Here is a 27,053-nt window from a genome sequence, read left to right as displayed (position 1 = left end):
TATACTGTTTCCCACAAATCTGTTGTATTAATGAACACAAATTTTCATTTGACGCTTCTAACAGTTTTTCTTGTGGAAGTATTTTTCTTTCCTCTAGTTTCTCTCAATCATTTTGTACATCTTGTGTCTAGAAATTCTGGGCTTTTTGCATAATAGTAACAATACATAATTTATTTCTTATACTTAATAGTATACTTTATTGGCTTTATGGCTCTTCTTTGACTTATCAGTTTTTGTGGACTGCTACTTCGTTCTACAACAGGGGGGCCATCCTCCCCCTGGGCCTGGCCTGGCCCGGCCCCACTGTAGGAATGTTTCCATATTTTGAGAATTCTACACTGTCATCTTTTCCAATCCTGGCACCAGTGCGCCTACCAGGATTGGGCATTTTTTATCCTAGGTCTTGTGCACCCAGCTATCTTTTTTAGTTTTTGACCTACTTCTGTCCATGATATAGGCTATATAAATACAGTCTATATATCAATGTCTCCTTGGTGAGATTTTGTGAAAACAGGGTCCACCTTGTGAAGGTACTCACCAACAGTTGTGGATGAATTCAATTTCAGCACTACTACTCTCCTTTGCTTGCTGACTTTTCATCTCTCCATTCGGAGACTATAAGTTCTTGCTGAAGTGTTCTCAGGTCATTGTTACTAATTCTGTCTCCTCCCTGCGCTTTGTTTGGATCCAGTTTGCGTGGTTCTTTTTCAATATAATCTAATTTGATTCCAGTATCTGGGGTTACCTGGATGTCACTAGGTCAACTTACCACCCCTTTTGTAGATCCAAAATGTTTTGCATACGATTCTGTAAAGATATCTATAATCAATTGTGTCAGAGAATAAATTTTAAAATCTACACAGAGTTTTACAAATGTGTGTCTTTACTCCTTCCATATCTTATGTATCTATAAAAAAGTTTCCTGCTATGCTCAATATCTTTTTTATAAATTTTCTTCAAATTTTTCTTGATCTTATCTCACACTATGCTTAATCTGTTTATCCAGCTTGTTTATTTCAGTTTTCAAAGTTGTAGTTCGATCTCTCTTCCATTTCTTATATTTTTTGTCTCTCACCTTAATCAGATATCTTATTCTTATGGAAATATATCCGTCTGATGTTGTATGCCTAGATCCTGATGTTAAACTTTTTTTTCACTCAGTTTCTCTTTCAAAACTTTCCACATTCCATCTGCAGTTTTTCCACTGAACACCTCATTCCAGTTAGTTTTACATAGTGACTGTTTTGCTTCCATATAATCTGTAATTAACCTTCTGTGCATTGGCTAAGTTTCCAGTTTGGCAGAATTATCTAGCAACAAATTAACCTTTATAACCCCATGATCATTACACATCAGTGGTGGTAAAACTTGACTTGAAGTTACAGTAATTTCTTTGGGGACACAAACAATGTCTATGTTCCGTCCCCTAGTAGGTTTTTTTACAATCTGAAGCAATTGTTGTTCCTGAATATAAGCTGTGAATAGTTTCCTTACGAACGTTAATCAATATTATTCCAGTCTGTTTCTGGTAAATTTAAGTCCCCAGCTAATATTATTCTTCCCTCCTTTGTTTCACACAAGAAATGTAGGAATTCCTCTAAGTCATCTGCACTTGTCTTTGGTGGTCTATACACTCCAACAACTGTTATATATTCCAGGGTTGTCTTTATTATCACAGTTATGTTATTGTTTGAGTATTTTTACAGACTATTTACAGCATTATCATATTACTGTTATAAAAATTATGCTGTCAAGTTCTTAAGTCAAAACACTCAAAATTAATCTTCTATAGCCAAAATACTTTTGTCAATTAGCCTGTAGCCCAGGTTGTATTTCAAAAAGTTTTACATACAAGCCTGTTTAATACATGAATAAGTAAAATAAGAATTATGAAGCACAATACAAGGTGGGATTTGCTCTCTGCCACTAGTAATGCACCCTCTAAATATTCATCAGATGGGATGCATGTTAATAGGAAACCACACAACTTGTGGTACAGGTGTCTCCAGGTACCATAAAGAGATTTTTTTTCTGTTGGGTTTCACTGGAATAAATACTGTTCTTGCAAAACAGGAAATGACAAGATCCTATTTTAGTGATTTTGTATGGCTGTGCTTTTTTATAGCATGTTAATGGTAGCTGGGTGAATGAGTTAGGGATCTTGAATGTTGTAGGCTTAACTGCATTATTTTTTTACTTTAGTTTATTGTGTTTTACTTTTTGGGTTTAGATTAGATCGGTTCCCTCATCCTTTTTCCACCTCACAGCTGACCGTTAGCTGCCTTCAGGTCCCCTCTTCATTCACCGTGTCTACCAGTCTCACCTTCCTCTCCTAGACTACATCTGATCCATACTTGGGGATGGTGAGGAGATTGAGGCACTTGGAGCAGCATAATAATACTGCCAAAGAATGTTTTCAGTGCCTTAATGTTCCTCTCCTCTTGGCATGCACTTGTACATCCTAACCAGCTGTACAATGACACATCATGCCACCATTGTGGCAACTCAGTCAATGTCATCCACATCACCCTATGGACAATGCCCTTAACATGTCCCCAGCCTGCTCTAGGAATCAAATAGAAGGTGCACCCTAGTGCATGGCCCTTCCTGTAGGCTCATCATCTGATTGCCAGTGCCTCAGTCTCTAGAGCTGCCATTCGAACCCGGGTCATATCAGGGGCTTTATCCTTCTACACCACGACACTAGATATATTTGTTTTTACTGTAGCAGGATGCAACAAATACGGTGTGTCTAGGGATTTTTTTTTATTTGTGTAAGGTCTATGCCCTTTCTCCACAGTTGCGTGATTATGGAATTGGTACAAGGGGGCTGAAGCCCTCCAACAATGAGGTACAAGAAAGCCTGTCCACCCTAAAAAAAATGTTTTATTAATGCAAGGATGGCAGTTTCAATAAAAGTGACTATCTGAATAACATGAATCCCCTTCAAGGAGTACAGGGAAGTCACTAATGGGGTGGCAGACTGAAGTACTGCTGTAAGTTTCAAGCCACGGGGAATAAGAGTTAGTGGGAAACTACACCCACAACACAGAACAATGTGATACATCAGACACAGCAGGATCATTCACTTAGTAAAATATGACTTCAGAGTTGGATTAATCCAGGTATGCAAACTTAATTTAGGGAAATCAACAACCAGAATTCTCCTATACGAATTTATGGGAAAAATGTGTCTGTATGTTACAAAAGTGCATACAAACAGCATCAGTGAAGATGTACATCTCTTCTTTGGACACCAAGAATGGGCAACACAGCAGGAGATACTGGTTTACTAAAATGAATATACAATGCATATTTTGTGTAAGCTGGCTATAAGAGAGTCATGTGATAAAAGTCATAAAATTAAATCATAGTGAATGACAGTGCACAATGTACACCATGTATTCTACACACAATAACATCAGCATGCTGGAAAGGGTGGTATTTTTAATTCATGGGAATAAACTGCATATTTATATATGGCAACCCAAACATGCATTGTTTACATCCTGCATGTTTTTTGACAAATGTAAGTAAAATTTCTGTTAAAGTTCAACAGAGCTGCATGGCGGGGGAACATTTCTCTTTTTTGGTTTACAAAGAGAACACTACCTTTGTATATGCAACACAAGTGCACAAAAAACAAAAACATACACACACACTTCCATGAAAGTGACCCATGTCCTTAATGGTAAATGGCAAGTCCTTTTTAAAAAGGAACATGCTCTAAGTTTGTAAAATGAATTGAAAATGTTTCATATTCTCTGACTGTATGGACAAAGATAAACTTCATGAAAATATATCTCAAAATGCAAATAGGCTTTACCAGTGAAGCTAGTCATCTCTGTGGTACTTCCAAGCCCATATCATACATAATTTTTAAGTTACTATGTTCTTGGGACCACTGTAACTCCATTCAAATCAACTGAAATAATGTGTGTGTGGAAGACATATTGTGAAGCTGGGGTGTGAAACTTCAGCAAACGTGTTTCTAGGCATATCCTTTACATTTCAGTTGGCTTAAAACAATTCTGTTGACCAGGTAAGTGTACTGGTATAAGGACCCTTATAATCCACAAACTGAGTACCAGGACAAAAAAAAAAGGATGAAATAACTGAACACACTGAATACATAGCGTTGTATACATAACAATAAACAGTTTGATAAAAGCCATTATTTTACACTGTGAATACATTTAAAATGACTAAGAGTAAATGATGGGCCAAGAACAAAATATCATGAAACACTGTAATGGTTTAGGTTCTGTATATTTATTTACAAGTTGCACCACTGGTGTACAACAGAGTCACAGCACTAGTGTCCTTAAGTAACAGATCAGTGATCTTTATTGTAAACACTGCTACACATTTCAACAATGAACAGATGATGGAGATTTTGCCAAGATGGATTTTCTTTCAAACTGTATTTTATACAGGGCAGGCCTACTTCCAAAGTTTAAGAGTCCAAATTTATTATCAGATGCAATTTTTGGGAGCTCAGCTGGTACATAAAACTCCTGCAGACAAAGAATGAGAACCTAGCCCTTGTACTTGGTAAGATAAATGTTCAAATGGTACTAAACCCCAGGTACTGGTACTCAAAATTGTATTTACTCACATTTTGGTTAATAGGGTGCTCAACTGAAACAAAGTTAATGTTTCAAAGAGATTTGGGGAGAAATGTGCCACAATTACAGTACAGTTATGCAATATGTACTAAACATCAGCACCCCCCCCAACAAGTATCAAATTCATTGTCCACCCTGCCTAGCAACAGTACATTCACTATCTGCTCACCTCAGCAGCAGTTAATTCACTCTGTGCCCACTGACAACAGTATCACGTTCACTCTATGCTTAACCCAGCAGCAATAATTCACTGTCTGCCCCCAACTGTGATGTCACATTCACAGTCCCAGTGCCAGTATAGTCATGAGTACACCCCAACAGTAATGAAACATTCACTGTGCACGCATCCCTGCAGAGGTACCTTCATTATGGACTCTCCCTACAAAAGCACTGCATTCATTGTGTGCTCAGCCCAGCACCACTACATTTATTTTGCTCTCCCCCAATAGTGGTGTCACGTTCACCGTGTGCTCCACTAACAGCAGTGTCACATTAATTGAGTGCACTAGTACATTCACTGCATCATCATGTTCACTATGTGTCCATTCCAGCATCAATACATACACCGTGTGCCCTACCAATAGCAGCATCACACTCACTGTGCACCCACCCTAGCACCGTTACATTCACTGTGTGCTCCCCATGAATGAAGCATAACATTCACTTCGTACCCATCTCAGCAGCAATAAATTCACTGTGTGCTTTCCAAACAATAGTGATACCTTCATTATGTGGCTAACATAGTATTCGTACATCACCAGTAACAGTGTTACATTCACAATATAGCCCATTCAGAGCAAAGATGGTACTGAAACAAATACATCACCTCTACAGTCCATCCTCCCCCCAGCACAAGGATGACAGCTAAGGGAGGAGGAGGACAACAAAGATCAGTGCAGTAACAGCTGTGGCCGAACCCAGCGAGGTCAATCATGAGCAGTAACTACAACAATCACAGTCGATTACAAAGGGAAGCATTTAATCAACAACCAAAAGTCAAGTGATAAGAAGGCCCAAAGGGGAGGCAAACAACTCTGTTAATGCACAGTCTCACATTTTAATTGGCTACAGTGAAAACTGCATTTCTTATCAGTAGGGAAAACAAACTACAGCCACATGCAATGAAAGTACATAGGCATTTTGTATAGCATCAAATGAAAAAAATCTGTGTGAGGGGAGCAATAGCATGAATGATTTGGGAGGGATTTTTAAAGAGTTAAGTGTTGAGATGGAGAGATTAAGTAGGCAACGCTTACTAATGTCACAGATCTCCCAACTTCCACAAAGGCCTCAGTTACTTACATAAAATGTGACTACAGTGCATTTTTACCACAAACAGAAATTTGCTAAGGAAAAGCAGAACTGACCTTGCCCAGAAGTTCATCCAAATGTGTAACAGCTGTACTATCTGAAGCAGAGCAATCCACATCAGCAATATCTGTAACATCAAGATCAGCATCTGGTGTCTGTACCATCTTTGAAATTCCTTCCACAGCAGCCATCAGTTCATACAAACGCTTAAGGATTTCTTCCTGACGGGCTTCCAATGCTTCAAGCACTGGGACTGCGTTCTCATCCTGTAGATGAAAAAATAAAATCAATCATGTTAAGTGGCTCTTAGTTTCAACTTTGTGTGCACATAGTCTGATATAGGCAGAGATGTTACTTTTCAATGTGAAATAAGGAATATGAAGCACTCACGTTATAGCTTTTCTCTAGGTATAGAACCGCACAAATTACTGCAATGACATCACTACAAAACACGAAAAGGTTTATTACCCATCTACTCTTTAGTAATTTCTACAGAAACACGTACAAGAAATTACCCATTCTGAAATGGAATTATTTTCTACATTTAATGACCACCATCTTATAACAGAATTTACTACACAGATAGCTATATTTGGTTCGTAATGTGCTCTTTTCCAAGGGAAGCCTACGAACAGGTGTTCTCACCAATATGCTTGTCACCTACTGACAATACCCCCCTTGAATATTACAAAAGTTCAGTAAATATGCAAACAAGCAATCTGTAAAAAGAGACATACGAAACAAAAAAAAAAAACCCTGAAATGTCGCAAAACCTCAAATTTCTATTACTGACATCTACGGAATTGTAACCACTAACCTTGTATCACCAAAAGGCAAACATAAAGATGCAAGCAATAAAAGGTAAAACATGAATATAAATAACCAAAAAATAAAGAGGAGCAAAGGGACAGAGTTAAGAGAAACAGAAGTCAAAAAGAAACCACGAAGGCAACAAGGATATGCAAAAGGAATAGTCCAAGAAAAAGTATGGAATAATGCCACACACACAAAACAGCTAACAATTTAAAACAAGTGTAAAATGACAAACCTACTATCACATTTTAGTGCTTGAATTATTATACAGCAGGAAAAAATTAAATATAGTATAGAAAAATGTTATTTACTCCAGAAAGCAGTCGGGTCAATGTGAAAAGTGTACTTATTTTACAAACACGAAAAATATCTTCCTGTTTTTTACCCTTAGTCTTGCTGTAAACTCTGACTACAAACCACTACGTATATTTTGCCACTTAATAACTTTATTCAGCCAAGTGGAACATCACTGTAGTTTATTCAGTACGACTAAATACCTTACTGCACTACTTCTGAATTTCAAGGCTCTTTATGACATAAATACTTGATATCACTAAAAGCCACATGAAAGCTTGCAACCTCTTCGTCCATAATCTGATAATGTCCTCTTTATACATTTTTGTGCACCCCCCACCCACCTGCCTGTCAACCATCAACCTCATTACTAGGGTGAACGTCAACCTGAAAGAGTCATCATTTAGAGAGCCAAGAAGGGTGGTTGGATGGATTTTTGCTTACCCCTACTTGGCAGAGAAGAAAGGAGGCATGCAATGCGTTGTCAGTCCTCGTTATCTCTCAATTGCTGGCAACCACCCTACTCCCTTCCCTTTCTGTGAGGCATGTGAAATGATTTCTCTGGTAACCACCAGAGAAACTGCACTTCTCTATGTGCTCCCCAAGTGCCCACTGCCCAAGAGAGAGGCAAGCAGGCCATATCCTTTCACTTCTCTCCCTTCTTGCTTAGATTTCCAGTGTTGGGGTCAGTAAGGGAACCCAAGTTGTTTGGGTAGGAGTAAACTGTTTGCCCCTCTGCAGCTTGCAGCCAGGATCTGAGCACATAAGTAGTAGTAGGGCATTTTCTTCATTGCTTCTGAACTTTAGGTTGCCTTGCCTTTTTCAGTTCCTGACATCACTTTTTCTGAATTTTAGCATATTGCATCTGAATTAAAAAAAGAAAACAATCACTATATCCGAATTTTAAAACAGTATCCTTGCATATCATTAGCAATTGTATTTTTGTTTACTGACAAGACATGAGCTTAGATTGACAGAAGAAGGAAACATGAATACTAGTTGCTCTTTACTATTTAGCTAGTACAACAATCACAGGACCATATGTATTACAATCCAAGTGAAGTGCAGAAACCACGTGCACCTTGAAAATACCCTCCCTCAAGTTGTACCCCCACATGTCTAGAAGGGCAAAGCAGGTTTGTCAAGGGATGAATCTGTGGATACCCATCCAGTCATCAAGGTTGGATATGAAAGATGCAAGGATGTCGCTTTGCTTGACTGATATTTTGTTTACTTATAGGTGTCTCACTTCTTTGATGTTAATTCCTCACATGCACATTACTGTACATATAATTTTTGTATGAGTAATTTCATTGTTTCGTTACAAGTATCTTTACATTTCTAATTTTTGTACATTGTATGACAGTCACTATTTGTTGTAACTGTAAGTGTCTTCAGACCAGTTCATTCCCCTGGTTAACAAACTTAACTGAATAAATAAAACATGTAAGGGAAATTTATGGAGTAAATGTTGGATAATAAATCTGACCTGCCAATCAGTTTTTTATATGTTGGCAGAGATTTAACTCCATGGTTCTGGTATTTGTAGAGCTGTTGGTCTTGCAGGTCTTAAGAAGGGTTAGGTTCCTAATGGCATGGACAGCTACATAGATTTCTACAAAACAGTTTATATGACATGGAATACAAGGCTTCAAATATCACCTGGTAGTCCACGGTAATCTTCTTTTTTAGTGACCTCTGGGACGAGTTTCATGTTGCCAGAGATGTTTGGGTTAATACATGCAAAACGGAGCACTGAACACTATAAATGGTCTAATCAAGGCGGTGTACAGAAGGATAACTTCTTTTTATCTGGATGATATGCCCTTAGATATTAGTTGTGCTGAAGGGATGGGTTTTTGGACTAGTGATGCTGAATAGTGGTCAAAGGAGAGGGCATTACTGACTCTGGTACCAAAATCCCCCACTACCTTGTTGGTTTAGGGTGGGATACTAGCTAATCAATACAATGAGGGAGAATTTTGTTTTTCAAATGTGTCAATACTGCAATTTTTTGTATTTAATGTTAAACAATTTTATGTACACAAACGGTTACTGCAGCTCATCTCTTGATGTAATAAACTGGCAACATAGGGCTGTCTGACAATAACGCTGAGTTTGCAGCTGTCAGCACACTTAGTTAGCAATATGTCTGGGTCTGTAGTTTGGAGACTGGACAAGTATACGAATAAAGGTTAGGGTCCAAGCACTGAGCCACGCAGTACACAACTGTTACCTTTTAACTTTCTGGAGGAGGCACCTGTCATTTTAACAGTGTGGGTTCTGTCTTTCAGAGAGTTTGCTATCCACTTTACAAAGTGAGGGTCAATGTTACGGAGATGGTGTCAGAAACAGATATGTTATACAGATAAACTTACTGCTATCTACTGTCTCTATAACTTCTCAAAGTTTATTAAATTTAGTACACATGATCTACCCATGACAAAACCTAACTGCTGGAGCAAGCCAGACAAGTTTTTTGATATCAGCGTTGCTAATATCAGACTTGATGCAGTCCATGTCCTTGCAGATTAGACATGTCAAACTAATGGGTCTATATTTCCCCAAGGGCTGAGGTTATTGCTTCACGAAGGCACCTCCTGGCTAAGCTTCGGTTAAACAAGTTTAGTAGGGGTTATGCCTAGGCATGTTTTCTGATATTTATTAGGCGTCCAGGAAAAGCCAAACTCCGGCTTGGTTGGGTGTTTCTTGCAGTTTTTTTTTACACAATAGTTTCTGTGAGACCTTTTTACCCTTTGGTTTGGATGTTAGCTGAAATATTTTGCAGGCACCTTAATGTTTATGGGCATCAACTTTGTTTACAGACTCTGTGTTTTTGAAGTGTAGCCAAACTATCCGCTTATGCTGTGCTGATAAGGTCAATAAGAAGGCAAAATACGTATGTCCACAGCTAGTGGGGTTTGGCTTCATTGGCCTGAATGCGACCATAAAGACCTAAAAAAGTAAAAAATGTCATGGGCATTCAGAAGCCATGTAGCTGAAAACACTTGATGTCCCTTAAGGGGTCATCCGCATATATCCCAAGGGCCTCCAATTGAGAAGGTTTAAGATTTCACACAGTGAAAACTCTAGCTTGGCTGAGTGTTTCTTGCAGTATATATATATATATATATATATATATATATATATATATATATATATATATATATATATATATATATATATATAGATATATATATATAGATAGATATATATATATATATAGATAGATATATAGATAGATATATATAGATACATACACATAAATATACACACATACATATATACATACATACATGTGTGTGTGTGTGTTTTTAATATATATCTTATACAAATATATATGTACACATATATAGATAGAAATGTATATATATATATATATATATATATATATATATATATATATATATATATATATATATATATATATATATCTATATATATATATACACACACACACACACACACACACACACACACACACACACACACACACACACACACACACACACACACAGAGATACACATATATAAATAAAATACACGCATATACATTTTTACACATATATATGCGATGAGACAAGTGCATACATTTTGATGCACATGCTGTGCAACACTGTGTGGCTGTTCTCGTCCATGTCAATGGAAAATAAATGCATGCCTGCCGAATCATACACCAATGCACTGTACGAACACATACATAAATGCATGGAACTAGCCATACCCAAAAGAACCAAGACGCTCTCCTCCAAAAAAAGGAAGCCAATCTGGTGGTCCCCTAGCATTAATAAACTCTACAACAGAAGGAAGAAACTGTTGCAGAAAAGGGTGAAGTCCCAAGACTGGAAAAACTCCCTTATTAGCCTCAACAAAAAGTTGAGATCCCTCATCAAAACCTCTAAAGCCAGCTATGAAGGCAGAATTGAGGCAGACACTAAAAACAACCACAAAGCCTTCTATAGTTGTATCAAAAATCTCCACGGCAATACCCAGGTTTGCTGTGAGTTACTGCACAATGGTACCTCCTATAGTGAGCCAACAGATATTGCTGACATACTGGCCGACAGATTCAGTGCCAAGTTTACCCCCCCCCCCAAAGGACCAATCACAATACCAGAGGAATGCCAGGCACCCAGCATTACTGCAGAACAGGTTAAAGCTGCATTGTCCAAGGCCAAGAATACAGCTTCCATGGAACCCAACAATATCCCTGGATGTGTTGTACATGAACTATAAAGGGAACTGGCACCACATTTGTGTGCCCTGTTCAATCACAGCCTCACCTCAGCCTTTGTCCCTACCGAATGGAGCAGTGCTACACTCATCCCTCTCCATGAAGGGGGAGTGACTACAGACCCTGGAAATTATCGCCCCATTAGCCTGACGAGTCTGATATGCAAGACTATGGAGCACAGCATCATGGACCTAATTAATAAGGATAAAGGGAATCTCCAAGCTCTAGATACCATGCAATTTGGTTTTGTAAAAGGTAGACCATGACTGCTCAACCTGGTTGACTTCTTTGAGTCAGTCACCAGAGCTTGTGGATGAGGGCAAGGCAGTTCATACTGCCTACCTCGATCTGGCCAAGGCCTTTCATACCATTCCCCACTCGAATTATTGATAAACTCATCAAACTAGGCATCAACCCCTATATCGCTAGGTGGGTTGCAAATTGGCTCACAGATAGAACCCACAGTGTGAAAGTAGAGGACTCCAAGTCAGACTGCCGACCAGTCACGAGTGGAGCCCCACAGTGATCGGTCTTGGGTCCTCTCCTGTTTGGCATCTATTTCTCAAAAGTCCAGGCCAACACGGAGGGACTCTGGCTGACCTAGTTCGCAGACGACTGCAAGCTGGGAGCCATTATTAACTCCCCAAGTGATGTAGACATCCCACGTAAAGGCCTCAATGAAACCAATGACTGGTGTCGAAACCATGGCCTTAAGCTTAATGCCAAAAAAATGTGTCATCATCTCCTTTGGGAAAAACTCAGTTTCCACTAATTACCACACTGATGAGAGCCCACTGAAGGAGTTATGAGAGATCCGGGGACACAGGTTGACAGCAACCTCTCCTTTGACCACCACATTGCCACTGTGGTCAGAAAGTCCTTCTATGTGGCACATCTCAATACTAAGGGTTTTGCATTCAGGAAGAAAGATAATCATCTCTCTCTACTCTTCCCTCATTAGGCCAGTTATCGAGTATAATGCCCCATTTGGCATGTACCCCACTAGACACACGCAACAGCTGGAAAGGCTACAAAAGTACCTCACGAAGAGGATCCTAGGCCTTAAACACGTCATACATGGACAGACTCAAAAAACTCCAGCAATTCTCGGTCTCATATCATCTACTAAAAGGCAATCTCTGCTTGACTTGCAAAGCCATGTCTGACCCAGCTCTGTTAGAAATCTCAATCCCTCCACACCACAAGCTCCAGAGACCTCAACCTCATTACCACAATCAACAAAACTTGCTGGAGGGACAAGTTCAGAACCCACAGACTCCCCATGCTCTGGAAGAGACTTCCCATACATGTCAAGCAGAGCACCTCACTAGTCCTCTTCAAGAGTGGATGGGAAATAGAAAGTTCACGCCAGTGGCTCTACTTGATAGAAGCACTGGGAACTAACATCAGGTGGCACAATGCCAGGGCACTTCTATGGGCTAGGCTTGTAGAGGCTTTGGGGCCATTGGCTAGTACACACCTAAGAACCTACAATGTATCCTAATAATGCAAATAATGTTACTGTACATAAAGTGTTTTGTGGAAATCTTGTATACAATATTGTTGTATGTAAAATTCTTTGCAAATATTATGTAAATGTTGCATTTCCCTTCAAGGCAGACAGGTACACTTTCTAGTATTAGATGGAAAGGTCACCACAGAAAGTATTGTCCTATCAGTGTGGCATAGAAAATGGAGGCTTATGGCCCTGATAGTCACAGAAAGTGACTTTTCAAAACTGGGGATTTTGTGCCTGAAACAACAGTTAGACCTAGTATGCTAGCTACAGCAAAGAGGAGACAAACTGGAAAAAAGTGGAGGCAGGTAGAATTTTTCTAAGAATCCAGACAGAAAGAAGCTATGTCAAATCACCTTGAGACTGTGGCATAACTGGTATGAGCAGCTGTAAAACTTGTTATTTTGCCTGTGTGTCAAAGAATCTACATCAATACATGTATTTTCTGTTTAATAAAACCATGTTACACTATGGTCCATCTACTCTGATGCATTATTTGATACCACATTGGAGAATACAGACATATTTTAATTAACGTTTCCATGCCAAAAAGGATCTCGACTTATACCTTTTGCTGCCTAAAGACCATCAGATGAGCATTTTGTTTTCCTCTAAACAGTAATGCAGTCCTGTGGTGTGAGCTAGGAGCTTCTGTGAGGAATAAATTTCTATTTTTCCATGAAAACATTGTGACATCCCCTCCTCTGGGCCAGTAATCAAGGAGCCTGAATCCTCACCACGGACAATGGAGAGGGACATTCATTTGGAACAAAGACAGATACACACAGCATTTCCTGATGCAGCTCTCTGCATCAAGCACATTTCCCCTTAAGAGCACACAGGGAGCACACTCAGTTCGGGTCTGGGTTTCCCTCACTCTCTGTCCAGGCCCCCAGTAAGACTCCCCACTGGCACAGCTGTAGAGTCGAGTCTTCAGCCGAGTGTCCAAGCCAAGTCCTCCAACACCCTCTCTGTGAAACCACTGCGCTGTGTCCCTGTTCCAAGTAGCTGACACACACACTCTGAGGTTTGATTTACACACACACACACACACACACACACACACACACACACACACACACACACACACACCGGGAAAGGCTGGCACAGATTTACTTGGTCTGCCACCCTTTGCCTAGACTATAAGGTAGTTGCTGCCATCAGACATTCCAAACAGCAAAAAAAAAGCAAAACTTCACAACGTCAAGTCACTTTAATAGAAACAAAGCTTTCGGATAAAATAGCCTTCTTCGGTGTCTTACAAAAGAATACTAAAACCAGCATTGTTTAAATACAAAAAAATCCATCACATGATACAGTCAACCTATCAAAGAACAATCAATTAGAACCATAATTAAGTTTTAAAAACACAGATATCTAAAAAACATAGTTAAAAATAAAACAAACATACTTATGCATTATAACCTCCTTTTCAGCTCATTTTATTTGTTGCTGCCTAGCCTTCAAAATCGGCTTCAGTGTGATTTGTTTATTCAAGCCTGGATACCTGTCCGCATGCAAGCGGACAATCTATTCATACTCCTTTGTATCCACTCTATTCACTAAGTCACCATGTCTCATACTTGGATATATTATACGTATAACTCTAAAACAAAACTGATGTGTATCATCATTTTCTTGAACATACAAAACAAGCTCCAAACAAAGCAAAACACTGGTAACCAAAAACTAAAAAACAAACCAACCCAAAACAGGCAGAGAAACTCCACTTTAATGATACAAGCAGAAAACAGCAAGTTCCATAAACTAAGCGCTTTCACCATTAAAATATGACTTCCTCAGAGTTACATGGGATACAAACAACTTGGTTTAAGTAGAGTGATGTAAGCAAAACCAAACAATCATTTCATATGATGTCACGTTGAAATTTTTTTTTTTTTATGGTGACTACCCTGCCAGACGAATCAAAACTCTTTGTGAGCTTTTGGAGCTGGTGTCGGAGAACAACATCTTAAACGATATACCATCAAATACCAGGAATGGCTATGGGTACTGCAATAGCTAATACATATGCCAAGTTGACGTTAAGTAAATGAGAACAAACTAATGTACATGGGGAAACTAATGTGTATGCCTCTAATACTTTATTCTACGAGCGCTTTGTGGACAATACTTTTTGGTTTGGCATGGCAATGCTGAAGAATTGAATAACTTCTTTATCTACTTGAATAATACGGCTGAATTTTTAACATTTGAAATGAATTTTTCTGATACCAAATTGAATTTCTTGGATGTTGGTCTACAGCTGACAACTTCGGGGTTAGAAACCTGTATATATAAGAAGGATGTACATGTGAATAAATATTTACATAAGCAGAGTATGCATGCAAGAAGGACTTTTAAAGGTATTGTCAAAAGTCAATACCTGCGAGCGAGTAGGTTGAACACTAAACTGGATGTTTGTGAGTTATAGATGCAGGAAATGACAAATGATATTTTGGCAAGGGGCTATAATGCAAATGAGTTAGAAGTAGTATGAAATGAGACTATGCAAATGAGAGACTCAGAGGCCAGACCATATTTTTCTAGCCATGAGGTTGCTTTCCCTACTAATCATTGTTTGGATTCTATTCAACCTTTGAGGTATCTGATGACTTATAGTAGGGTTAGTGAACCAACTGAATGAATTATTAGAAATAATTGGGGCATTTTAAAAGCTATACCTGGCCATGAGAAATGGCTTCCAAATAAGCCCCTGTTTACATATCGAAATTGTGATAACTTAAAGACGCATCTATGCTATAAGGATTTTACCCTTAACAATAGGCATGCTTTTGTTTATAACTAAAAGGGAACTTTTCCATGCCATAATTGCTCATGTTGCTCTAGTATTAACTGATCTATTGTGTTTTTACATCCTATCAGTGGTAAGAAATATGTTTTTCATTGCACTGCTACCTGTAATACTTCTTCAATTATATATATGACTACTTGTCAAAAATGTGCAGGCTTTTATGTTGGAAAATCCATGAGAAGGTTACTTGACACAATCATAGAACATAAGTCAGACATATGTAGGAGAGTTCTTCTGAAGCTGCGGTGGTAGCGTTGTTACCTCACAGCAAGAGGTTCTAACGTTCAATTCTCGGCTTGGGAGTGCCTTCTGTGTGGAGTCTGCATGTCTTCCCGGTGGTTGGGTAGCGTTCGAAAGACATGCGTGCGTAAATGGGTGTGCCTTCGTTGAAGGTTGGGCGTCGAGCTGGCACCTCGGAGTTTTGTAAAAATCTACTGCCAATCATTAGCGGACCGGAGTTCCGCTGTGGCGACCCCTTACCGTGAAAAGTCGAATGACCAACAACGTAGGAGAGTTCTTACTAAATCTTTGGCCCAGCATGTTCAAGAAAATGACCAGGTTTTGTTTTAGAGTTATAAATATAATATATCCAAATATGAGAAGTGGTGACTTAGTGAATACAGTGGATAAAAAGGAGTATGAATGGATCGTCCGCTTACAGGCAGACAGGTATCCAGGCTTGAATAAACAAATCCCACTGAAGCTGATTTTGAAGGCTAAGCAGCAGTAAATAAAATGAGCTTAAAAGGAGATTATAATGCATAAGTATGTTTGTTATATTTTTAACTAATTTTTTTTAGATATCTGTGTTTTTAAAACTTAATCATGGTTCTAACTGATTGTTCTTTGATAGGTTGACTGTGTCATGTGATGGATTTTTTGTATTTAAAAATGTTGGTTTTAGTATTCTTTTGTAAGACACTGAAGGAGGATATTTTATCTGAAAGCTTTGTTTCTACTAAAGTGACTTGACGTTGTGGACTTTTGCTTGTTTTTTTGCTACTTGAACCATTCTGTTTTGCACCTCTCACTATTGCTCACCTTTTTGGAGACCAGACACTCCAAAGCCAGCTACCCAAAGGCTCTTACCAGGGTACCCAATTATACTAAATGAAATTAATAGTACTACAAATGGTAATGTTGACCAAACAGCAAAACTTTCAGGAGTCGCCACAGTGTCACCAAATAAATTTTACCATCTCAAAGATTAAAACATTCTCTAAAAGACCAGCCACAATGAAAAGTTTAAATATATTTAATAATAAAAGCAGATAAAATAGTAAATATCTAATTACAACAAACAGCAAAGTTTCAATCACAGGAAATATCAAAATAACACAGACGAACAGAGTCACACAAATACAGAAAAACAGTACTTAACTTATCTCACTATACTTTCCTGACTGATCTAAAGAATTACTATTTCCTGGTTATAAAGCAAGGCAAGATGTCTTGGGTGAGTGGTCTTCTTTCTTTGTCGGGTTTCAAAAACAGAGACTGCCCTGAAACTTCAGTCTCATCTAGTAATAAAACATCATCGTTGTGCTGCATTACAGAATGACATGACATACATCCGATCATCTGACTTCTGGTTCTCATACTACCCCCCACACACATGTATTACCATACACGCAGACAGACCTTTGCTAAGATGCGTTATAGATCTAACCTCTGTTAAAATATTAATTTCAACAGTTACAATACAGTCTGACAATTACATACAGGTGCATTTTTCTGTCTAGCAAGACCCACTGTTGGTACATTTTTAACACATGCATCTTTACAAATACATTTTTCAACACAAGCATCTGTACAAATCAGTTATATATTCAAATGATATATAATTCTTTAAAAACTCCAGCTAGCTATGCTGGCATATGTTACACATAACTGGCAATACCTTGCATCGTCACAAATACCACCTTTTGTCTTCCCTGAAACCCGTCCACAGACATAGTGGGAATAACTCGAGCAGCAAATAAATGCACACATGATTTTCATGTATCACAGCACTTTTGTGTAGTGCAGCAAAATAAGGAAATGAAGTTGGCAAAATGACTAAATATTGAAAAAAAATTGGCATAAGGTAGCCAGAAGACAGGGCTAGAAGTAAAGTAGAAGCATCTCTGAAAAGGGACACTGCAGTCAATAACAAAAACAGAATTTGGGAATACATAAGAAACGCAAAGCAATAAATAAGGAGCTACTAGTTAAGTAAAAGGTCATGCAAGACGATCATCTTGCCTTATATGGACTGCAGATCAGATGCCTTAATGTGTGTTTTCATTCGGCTGCAAGAAGAAATGAAGAATGAAGTCGTTCAGATGCGTTAATGTATGTTTTCATTCTTCTGCAATAAGGAATTAATGTCTTTTGTTCTCCGCATTTTCCAACACTGAGCAAGTACCTGAGTAAACGTGTGTAAACTTCATACTGTCAATACTTGTACACTGATGAGTGTACAGCACCAAGTGGGCGTATCTGACATCTGTCAAAAGTCTAAAGGCGGTGCTTGCCACTGCGCTTGGGATGGGGCTGCTCAGTCAACAATCGACCGACCTACCAGCACAAACTTAACTATCACTCCTTCTCTTAGTCTAAAATATTTAGTATTCTTCCAACTTTTAAATTAAAACAAATCACAACACATGACCACAGAAAGTGTGTCCAGAAAGGCAGCTCAACTTCTTTGCCCCCCGATTCAGAGATAAAGATCCCCTGATTCAGGGATAAAGATCCGCAATCAGGGATTTTTTAAATATTTTAATTCACGTAGAAAGTTAACAGCACGTTTTGCATCAACGTACATTTTCTAAACAATAAGCAGCATGAAACTCGAATGCCTGGCACTGACCTAGTTCTCAATGAATTACCAGAAAAAAATTAAACCGTTTATGAGGAAAAGGGACAGAACAAAAATGCGTTAGAATCAGGGACAGTTCAGAGGTATGCCCAGCAAACACCCCAGCCTGAATATTCACCGATATCACTTTCTGGGTAAATAACGGCACTTAACGAGAGAAGCAATGAGCAGACAACAATCACATATTGCAATTGACTAGTTTACTTTCATTTTTCAATAAATTAACTGAACTTTCATATGACTGACAGCTAAGGCCTCACTCGGTAGTCTTCCGCTCTGACACATACTCACCGGTACAGCCTCACTGTTTGCATGAACGTTTGGGAGCTTGTACATACACGTGGGCAGCTCCACCTGGACGTCTCTTCCTACAGAGATCGGTTTCATTGAATACATTGGCATGGCTAAGAAACACGAGTTACTTCTACAAACAGACAACTGTCTGCTTTAATAGATAAAAGTAAAGATACTACGTGTCTGCTCAGCCACCCTCTCAGACTCCCCCGGCACCGCTTCACCCGAGACGCATAAAATGAAACACCAGGAAGTGGTGCGGCTGGTATTTTAACCACGGACCGATGTTTCTTCCTAGCGCGCCTCTCAAGTGTACCTCATTTCGAGGGACGTGCCTCATTTGGGGGTCTTAAAAAGTTCACGTTCCATATTGAAAGACTCTGTCACAAATTCAGTGTTAGGATTTTTTTAAGTGAAATCCATTGCAAATAGAAACGTATTAATTCATTAAAATATCTTCTTTATAAGTAAAACAAGCATATTTAACCATCCTATGACCCTCCTAGTTGAATGTTAGTAAGCCATTAGTATGTGTTCTACATTTTGCCCATTTGTTCCACATTATGAGGGCTAGTGTTCCTCATTTTGGAGATGGAAGGGAGAGAGCTGTACTTCCTAGATACTCTGAGTGCCAAGCACTGCATTCGCGAAGTTCTTATGTAGTCTTGGAGCTTATCACTTATTTGACTGCTTATATTTTTCATTCCCAAGTGCACAGCGTATAGTTACAATATGATATTGAAATATTTATATTGTAGTTTTCAAATACCCGACATTTTAATGAAATCATGAGATTTTTACAAGTCAAGCTATACCATGAACTACGGCAAATGACCGGACTTATTGTTTTTTTTTCCCCATAAATGAAAGCTCACTATTGGCGTTTCATATAAGGTTTCCAACTCTATCAGATGCCCAGATGTGGATATTTTATTAAAGCGTGGAGTTTTGCTAGACACTTATACACACACACACGGACAAATGACTTAACTTTATCACCAAACCAAAAGTTCCATTTTATAGATTTTTTTTTCTTTCATATCATCTTGTGTGGAAGAATAGCCGTGGCAGGGGTAACCATCCAGCGGTGCAACCCTTGGTTCTAGATTACTGTCAGTGTTTAAGTGACATTTCGTCCTCGTGCAAAATTAAAAAAAAAAAAAACGGGTTGTGAATGGATGGCTGGATCTTAAGGTGCTTCACTATTGTGTATGCAACTGGTAGACAAAGCAGTACTTTTTTGTTTAAAGTTCTTCCCAGGACATTTACCATTTGTCATACCCCACCCACGTGCCTACGAAGGGACTGATCTATATATCAAGGGACCAGTTGTAACCATAGTTGATTTATTTATAAATATGTTTCAGATACAAACTAAATATTTTATGCAAATATTAGTGGAATCTTAAGAAATATTTTGTCATGAAATCTCAAAATATCTATAACTTTTAGGCTGCCCCAAAACACCTGAAATGGTAATGACGCAGCACATTTAAATGTCTAGGCAGTAGACACGTGGACGCAAAGAAGTCAGCGTTTGTCGTCACTAGGTAACTGGGAACCACAGTTCCCATAAACCACCACACACATCAAAGTTCGGAAAGAATGACGGAATGGGTAATACTGGCGGGGAAACACTTTATCTTGGCATTTCAGTGCATGTAGCTTTGTATTTTACTTAAATAACATAATTCTCCCCTGCCGTATGAAGTCTGGTAGTAATGAGTTCTTGCTGTTGGTACACACATAATTGACTATGGATAACGAGTGGTGAGTTTCTGTTTATTTTGCACCGTTAGTAATTTTGCAAAATGAATGAATTGATTCACGTCCGGTATAAGAGAGATTAAAAGTTTAGTTGAAAAAACAAATACACAAAACACTGGTGTTATACATTGATGATGTTATATTTATAGTACACGTTTCTTATTCTGATTTTCTTTTTGCTAGTTTGGCTTTTCTTGTTATCTTCCCCAACATATAAGCGAATCAGTTACAACTTAACGGTGACAGCTGACACCATAGGTTGCTTCCAGACTAACGGTGACAGCTGACACCACTTACATACTTTTGTGTTGTTAATTTCCACGGTACTGGAGGAGATCTAATATAACAACCCCCATTTTAGAAGTGACTTTCCAGTATGTTTCTTACGCATGCCTCTCTCAACTGTCACTGATTTTGACTCATTTTTAGGAGGGACGGAGCTAAAAACTAAGTGACTTTTGAAGGAAAGATGGTGAATGACACTTAATGAATAATGACAATAATTAAGAGTTCTAGATTTCTTTTACGTCAGAAAATGTGTATTAATTCATATGCTCTGATTCTGTCCATGTCTCAAGTTTGATTTTAGGTGCCCCTGATTGTACCTGATTTTCTTTCTGGATTTGTCCCTGATTCTTTTGAAATTTGCCCCTGATTGGTTGAGAGCTATGCTACCTGGAATTCTGACTTAAATGTGTTGCCCTGCATATAATACCCTTATTTAAAAACGCATAAATGCAAAATGTTCAGCAGACATTGGAGAATTTTGCAATGATTGAACTGCAAGCACTCTTCTGCTTAGAACGTCACAACCAGCACCAGCTTTACCAAAACACAACTTGAAAGGGCATTCAGAATGTTTTTTTTTCAGTTTATCAGTTATGACAAAGTCATGCAAACTGTACTGTGCAGGATAAGCATTTAATATTACAGCACCAAGATTAGGGGGTGTCAGTTGTAAATAGTCATAGGCAAGAACAAGTTCTTTCATTGTATAAGTGTGTCATTTATAAAATAACTGAGACAGGGCAGTAATAATAACTAAATGCAGCCTACAGATGTTCACAGTTAGTCTGCCATTTGCACTGTATTTTAATATATATCCATGTATGCATTAATTTGTTTTACTACATCATTCAATTGCTCAGATATAACTTACATTTCTGCATATTGCTATAGTTGTTAAATTGTGCATGCAAGTAGTGAGATGTTGCCTATAGCAAGTTGTAGATATTCATGGTGGAGTTATTGTGACACTTTTATGCATATATGCAGAACCTGATTCATGAAAAAATATCTGTCATTGTACATGCATGCATCCCAACATTTATTTGGATGAGCTGAAAGTGGGGTATGGTCCCCTTCTTTGGAGGAATCTGTAGGTGTGATGGTTACAGAGAATAGTACACTAGTGTATGTGTTTGTATTTGTATGTACTGTGTTCTCAGTATGTTTGTATTTGTATGGACTGTGTTCTCAGTATGTGAGTGCTTTCTGCAGCAGGGGCATTTTGCATTGATACATGAAAGGTATTCCACAACCATGTTCTCCTGTGAAAGACATTGCTTCATCTCCTTGCTTTGGTACTTCTAAACTGATTGTATGTGTTGGAATATGCCTGCAACTGCATTTCTACATGATTCAGGCTCCACATTTTATTGGGGATTTTTTTTTTGTTAGGCACTTTAATTTGAATGGCCGCACTGTGGCATAATCGATGGTGGTACACACTTGTGATATTCTGCACAATCCAAGTACAATGAGTGTCTATGAATTTTGTAGAATAATAATGGAGGAGTCAATCAATATACTAGAACTACATATTGCAGACTGTTTGTTGTTTGTCTTTCGGCTTTTTCCCGGTAAGGGGTCGCCACAGTGGAACTCCGGTCCGCTAATGATTGGCAGTAGATTTTTATGAAATGCCAAGGTGCCAGCTCGATGCCCAACCTTCAACGAAGGCATACCCATTTACACATGCATGTCTTTCAAACGCTACCCAACCACGGGGAGGACATGAAGACTCCACACAGAAGGCACTCCCAAGCCAAGCCGAGAATCGAACGGGAGAACCTCTTGCTGTGAGGTAACAATGGTACCGCCGTACCACCGCGGCATACCCCATACAACTATAGAAATATCACCTCGCCCACGGTTCTGAAGAGAACACAACAGGATTTGGAAGTTACTGGACACTGAAGCATTAAAGATCTCAAGAGTAGCATTTTTTTGAAGAAAATGCCTATATGAGATAGAAATGTGCATGTGTGTGTGTGTATATGTGCGTAATATATATATATATATATATATATATATATATATATATATATATATATATATATATATATATATATCACATGTACATATTATCTGCAATTATACAGAGCTGAGTATATATATTTTTGGTTATACAGTTTAATTGTTGCTTAGATCTGTGTTGAAACTGTTGTCCCACTGTTCTGAGAGACTGATTGGCAAATATACAGAGCTGAGAATATTTTTTTGTTTTTAAAGTTTGTACTGTTAGTTTTTGCTTAGATCTCTGTTGAAACTGTTTTGTCCCACACACCCTCCCTATTTTTGGTTTGTAGTTTAAATTTGGTGGCTTTTGCAGTTGCCCGCCCCACTGTAGATTTGATCTGGGACACTCCCCCGTCCCATCTTTTTACCACATTCTACCTAAAACTTTTTCTGCACTTGCTTTTAGTCCTTTTTAATTTAATTGCATTTTAGACTGTGTTTGGTCTAATATTGTTGCATACTCAAGTGTGCTAGCTTGCACTGCATGTGAATTGTTTTTTACTACTGTTTTTGCTACTTTTTTTTTTTTCGGAAAACTGTAAGCCTGTTTCCTACCTCTCCTGTAACTAGTGTTCCAGCTACAGATTTGCTGTATCCAGGACTGTATGTAAGCTTCTGAGTCCCCCAAGCCTTTCTGTGTTGGAGGGAAGCCTTCTAGCTTATCAGTGGGAGTGGTAAGCACTAGGTAACCTGTCTACCACATAAGTATTGGTTCTGGCCCAGAATTTGTAGTTATTGGCCGTTTGGACAATCTCTTCCATCTCTCTCAAATTTCTGATTTGAAAGCCTGTATTTGCACTTGTTTCTGTCCTGTAACTCATCTAGTGCAGATACAGATTCTTAGTTTTAGCATTTAAATTTGCTTGTTCATGCTCAGCACTTGTTCAGAGCTTTAAGCACTAAATAAGCTACTAATTACTATAGCACTCTATCTTCCTCATTACCTAGAGGAAAACCGTTTTTGCACTTACTTTTCTCACTTGCTTAGGGAAAAACAGCTCTTGTACTCACTTTCCTCACTTATCTAGAGGAAAAACCCTGCAACTCTCTTTTTGTGCGGTCTTGCGCACAGAGCAGCATCTGTTAGCTGGGGTATACTATTCCAGGCCCCACAAAGTCTGTGCTGTAAATTTTCCCTTAGAACTAGGCAAGCCTCAACCCAAGTGCTTCAGATCAGCTGCTCTTATTGCAGCACTTGCAAAACAGAAATCAGCACTTGTCCTAATCTCCTAGACAGCACTATTATTCTCCAAATTTCCTAGACAGCACTATTATAATACAGCATAAGACCCTCGATCATCCACAGGAGAAGTTCAATTTACTCTTCAAAGCATGTCCAGAGGTCAGCTTCAGGTGTACTCTACAGTTCATCTGGTGGAATTGGGCATCCTGAGGCAATGTCACAACTGCCTCATGTATACAGACAACCCTCTCCTCTTGCCTCTAGACACAAACACTTGTGAGAGATGCAAATACTCTGCCAGACTGGAGGCTAAGCGCTCTCAACTCATGACTGTAGCAGACAGTCAAGAGGATAAGGGAAACACTTGCATCACACCACTGTCACACATGAATCTACAAAACAAGCACCGGCAAAACATACGCATAAATACACAAAAACATATTCGAAGGCACTAGGTACCAATCTGAAAAAGAAACCGTGCCCTCCAAAGTAGACAAGCAAGCAACTTGCACCCCTAAACACAAGCCAGAAAACACATAATTCACCTCAGCAGTGTGCCTCACAACAGCCCTTAAGGCAAAACACCATACTTAACATGCTAGTAATAGGAGACTCTATAGTAAGGCATACGGATGTTCCACTCACCAGGCTGAACAAGGAGAAGGTTACTGTCAGCTGCCTGTCGGGTGCTCAGATCCGCCACATAACACAGGCACTTGGGTCACTCCAGAACAAGTACAAGTATGACGCTGTCATTGTACATGTTGGTGTGAATGATCTAAGATGTACCTCCCTGGACTACATGAAAAGAGACATTGAGGAGCTCTCTGATCATGTAGCCCAAGCTGGTATGACCCTGACCTTGAGTAGCATACTACCTTCACCTAGAATGATACCACAATACAAAGACAAAAATGATCAATTTCAACAATTGGCTAAGCTTCTGGTGTCATTCTAAAGGGGATCCAGTATCTGTCTGCCTGGGATGACATGATAGACAAGCCTCGCTGTTTTGCCAGAGATGGGTTGCACCTGTCACCCCTAGTTTTTCGAATACTGGCCAAGGCTTTTGCCGTCCCCATAGTGCCTTTTTTAGGCAAGGCTCAAAGGACAAACTAACCACCGTAACCAGCACAGGTAACCAAAAACTAAGGGTAATACTACTCAACACCAGAAGTCTCAACCTCAAAATGCACACACTCGAGGCTCTCCTCAGCATGGAGAAAATCTATGTTTGTGCAGTGACGGAAACCTGGTTCAAGGCTCAAGAGAGCACCCCGGCACTGCCAGGTTACAATTCGTATCATACCTTCTGGCCTCAGTTACCGGATTGCAGTACAAAGGGCGGAGGTGTATCCATATTCATCAAGGATACCCATATCTCCAGGTTAGTAGCGCAGCATGATGCCCCAGAGATCATCCATGCGCAACTATCAGCAGGCGAAACCACATTTCAAGTCATAGCTGGTTATAGATCGCCCTCCATGTCCCAAGATGCTCACTCTGCATTCCTTGAGACATTGGAAAATATAAAGGTCCTACCCAACACCATAATCTTGGGTGATTTCAACTACCCTGGTATAGACTGGGCGAACTACCAATGTTCCAACTCCTATGCTCGGCGATTCACAGAATTTATAAATTCAAATGCCCTTGAACAACTAGTATGTTCCCCCACTAGAGGGGACAACATATTGGATTTAATCATCACAAATATGGGCGCCCATTGTACCACACCCGTTATCACTCCCTCCTTGGTCAGATCCGACCACAAACTGATAACCCTGGACATCCTCACCCCTTCACCTCCCCCAGTCAAAGAAACCATAGTCAAAAACCTTTCCAAAGCAAACTTCAAACTACTTGCATCCAAAGTGGAAAGCTTCACTATTCCCTTGCAGAAGGATAATGATATCCAGGATGCGGAATCCTACACCAAGGCACTCTATATGCATCTTCAGGATTGCATGGACCATGCTATCCCAAATACAACCAAGACTCCTTCCTCAAGCAAGAAGAAACCAGTCTGGTGGACCCCGGCCATAAGCAAACTTTACAATAAAAGGAGGAGACTTATACAAAAAAAGGCCAAATCTCAAGTAGAAAAATCATCCCTGATCAGCATTAGTAAGAAATTGAGGGCCCTCATCAAGTCAACTAAAGCTAATTTTGAAAAGAAAGTTGCCAATGATAACCATAAGGCCTTCTATGCTACATCAAAAACCTAAATGGCAACACTCAGGTCCGTCGTGAGCTAGTATAAAATGGAACAAAATACATTGACCCTTCTGACATTGCCAACATCTTTGCTGACAAGTTCAGTGCAAATCCCCCCCCCCACTTACAGGGCCTATTACCATTCCAGGGGATTGTGCAAGTCCAATTATTACTGATGGTTAACAAGGCTCTATCTAAAGCTAAAAACACTGCCTCCGTGGGACCAGACGGTGTCCCAGGCTGTGTCATATGCGAGCTCCAAAAGGAATTAACCCCGCATCTTAATACCCTGTTCAGTCTCAGCCTCTCCACAGGATATGTGCCCATAGAATGGTGCATGGCAGTGGTGGTCCCGCTATACAAGGGTGGGGCTACAACTGACCCTGGGGACTACCGACCAATAAGCCTGACCAGTCTGATCTGTAAGGCTATGGAGCAAATCATTATGGAACTCATAAATGGAGAGATTGGGAATCTCCAGTCGCTGGACCCCACAGAGTTCGGCTTCGGCAGGGGCAGATCATGACTCCTGAACCTGGTGGATTTCTTTGAGACAGTTACTCAGGCTATAGATAAGGGAAAGGAGGTAAACACGGCTTACCTTGACCTTGCTAAAGCGTTTGACACCATTCCCCATTCAGGTATTATTGATAAGCTCACCAGCCTGGGCATAAACCCGTCACAAGATGGATCGCAAACTGGCTCTCAGACAGATCACATAAAGTAAGAGTAGCAGGATTTATGTCCGAATCCAGACCAGTAACGAGTGGTGTGCCTCAGGGCTTTGTCCTGGGGCCCCTTCTGTTTGCCATATACT

General features: G+C 39.4%; 2 protein-coding genes across 2 annotated transcripts in view; one reads left to right on the top strand and one right to left on the bottom strand.

The window, feature by feature from the left end:
* AIMP2 (aminoacyl tRNA synthetase complex interacting multifunctional protein 2) overlaps positions 1-19,012 on the bottom strand; it is a 76,569-nt gene extending 57,557 nt beyond the window's left edge. The window contains exons 1-2 of the mRNA XM_044089715.1: positions 18,766-19,012; positions 5,996-6,205 (exon numbers count right to left, since the gene is read on the bottom strand). Of these exons, the coding sequence (XP_043945650.1) occupies positions 5,996-6,205; positions 18,766-18,876 (321 nt within the window). The 5' untranslated portion in view covers positions 18,877-19,012. The remainder of the gene's footprint in view (positions 1-5,995; positions 6,206-18,765) is intronic.
* A 1,305-nt stretch (positions 19,013-20,317) lies between these two features.
* The window catches only part of PMS2 (PMS1 homolog 2, mismatch repair system component), a 531,246-nt gene continuing 524,510 nt past the window's right edge, over positions 20,318-27,053 (top strand). Inside the window, exon 1 of the mRNA XM_044089714.1 lies at positions 20,318-20,538. Within this exon, the coding sequence (XP_043945649.1) occupies positions 20,525-20,538 (14 nt within the window). The 5' untranslated portion in view covers positions 20,318-20,524. The remainder of the gene's footprint in view (positions 20,539-27,053) is intronic.

This window comes from Protopterus annectens, chromosome 12.part0 (assembly GCF_019279795.1).
Source record: "Protopterus annectens isolate FY-2018-M chromosome 12.part0, PAN1.0, whole genome shotgun sequence".
Lineage (NCBI taxonomy): Eukaryota > Metazoa > Chordata > Ceratodontiformes > Protopteridae > Protopterus > Protopterus annectens.
This window is presented reverse-complemented; position numbering and strand designations above follow the sequence as displayed.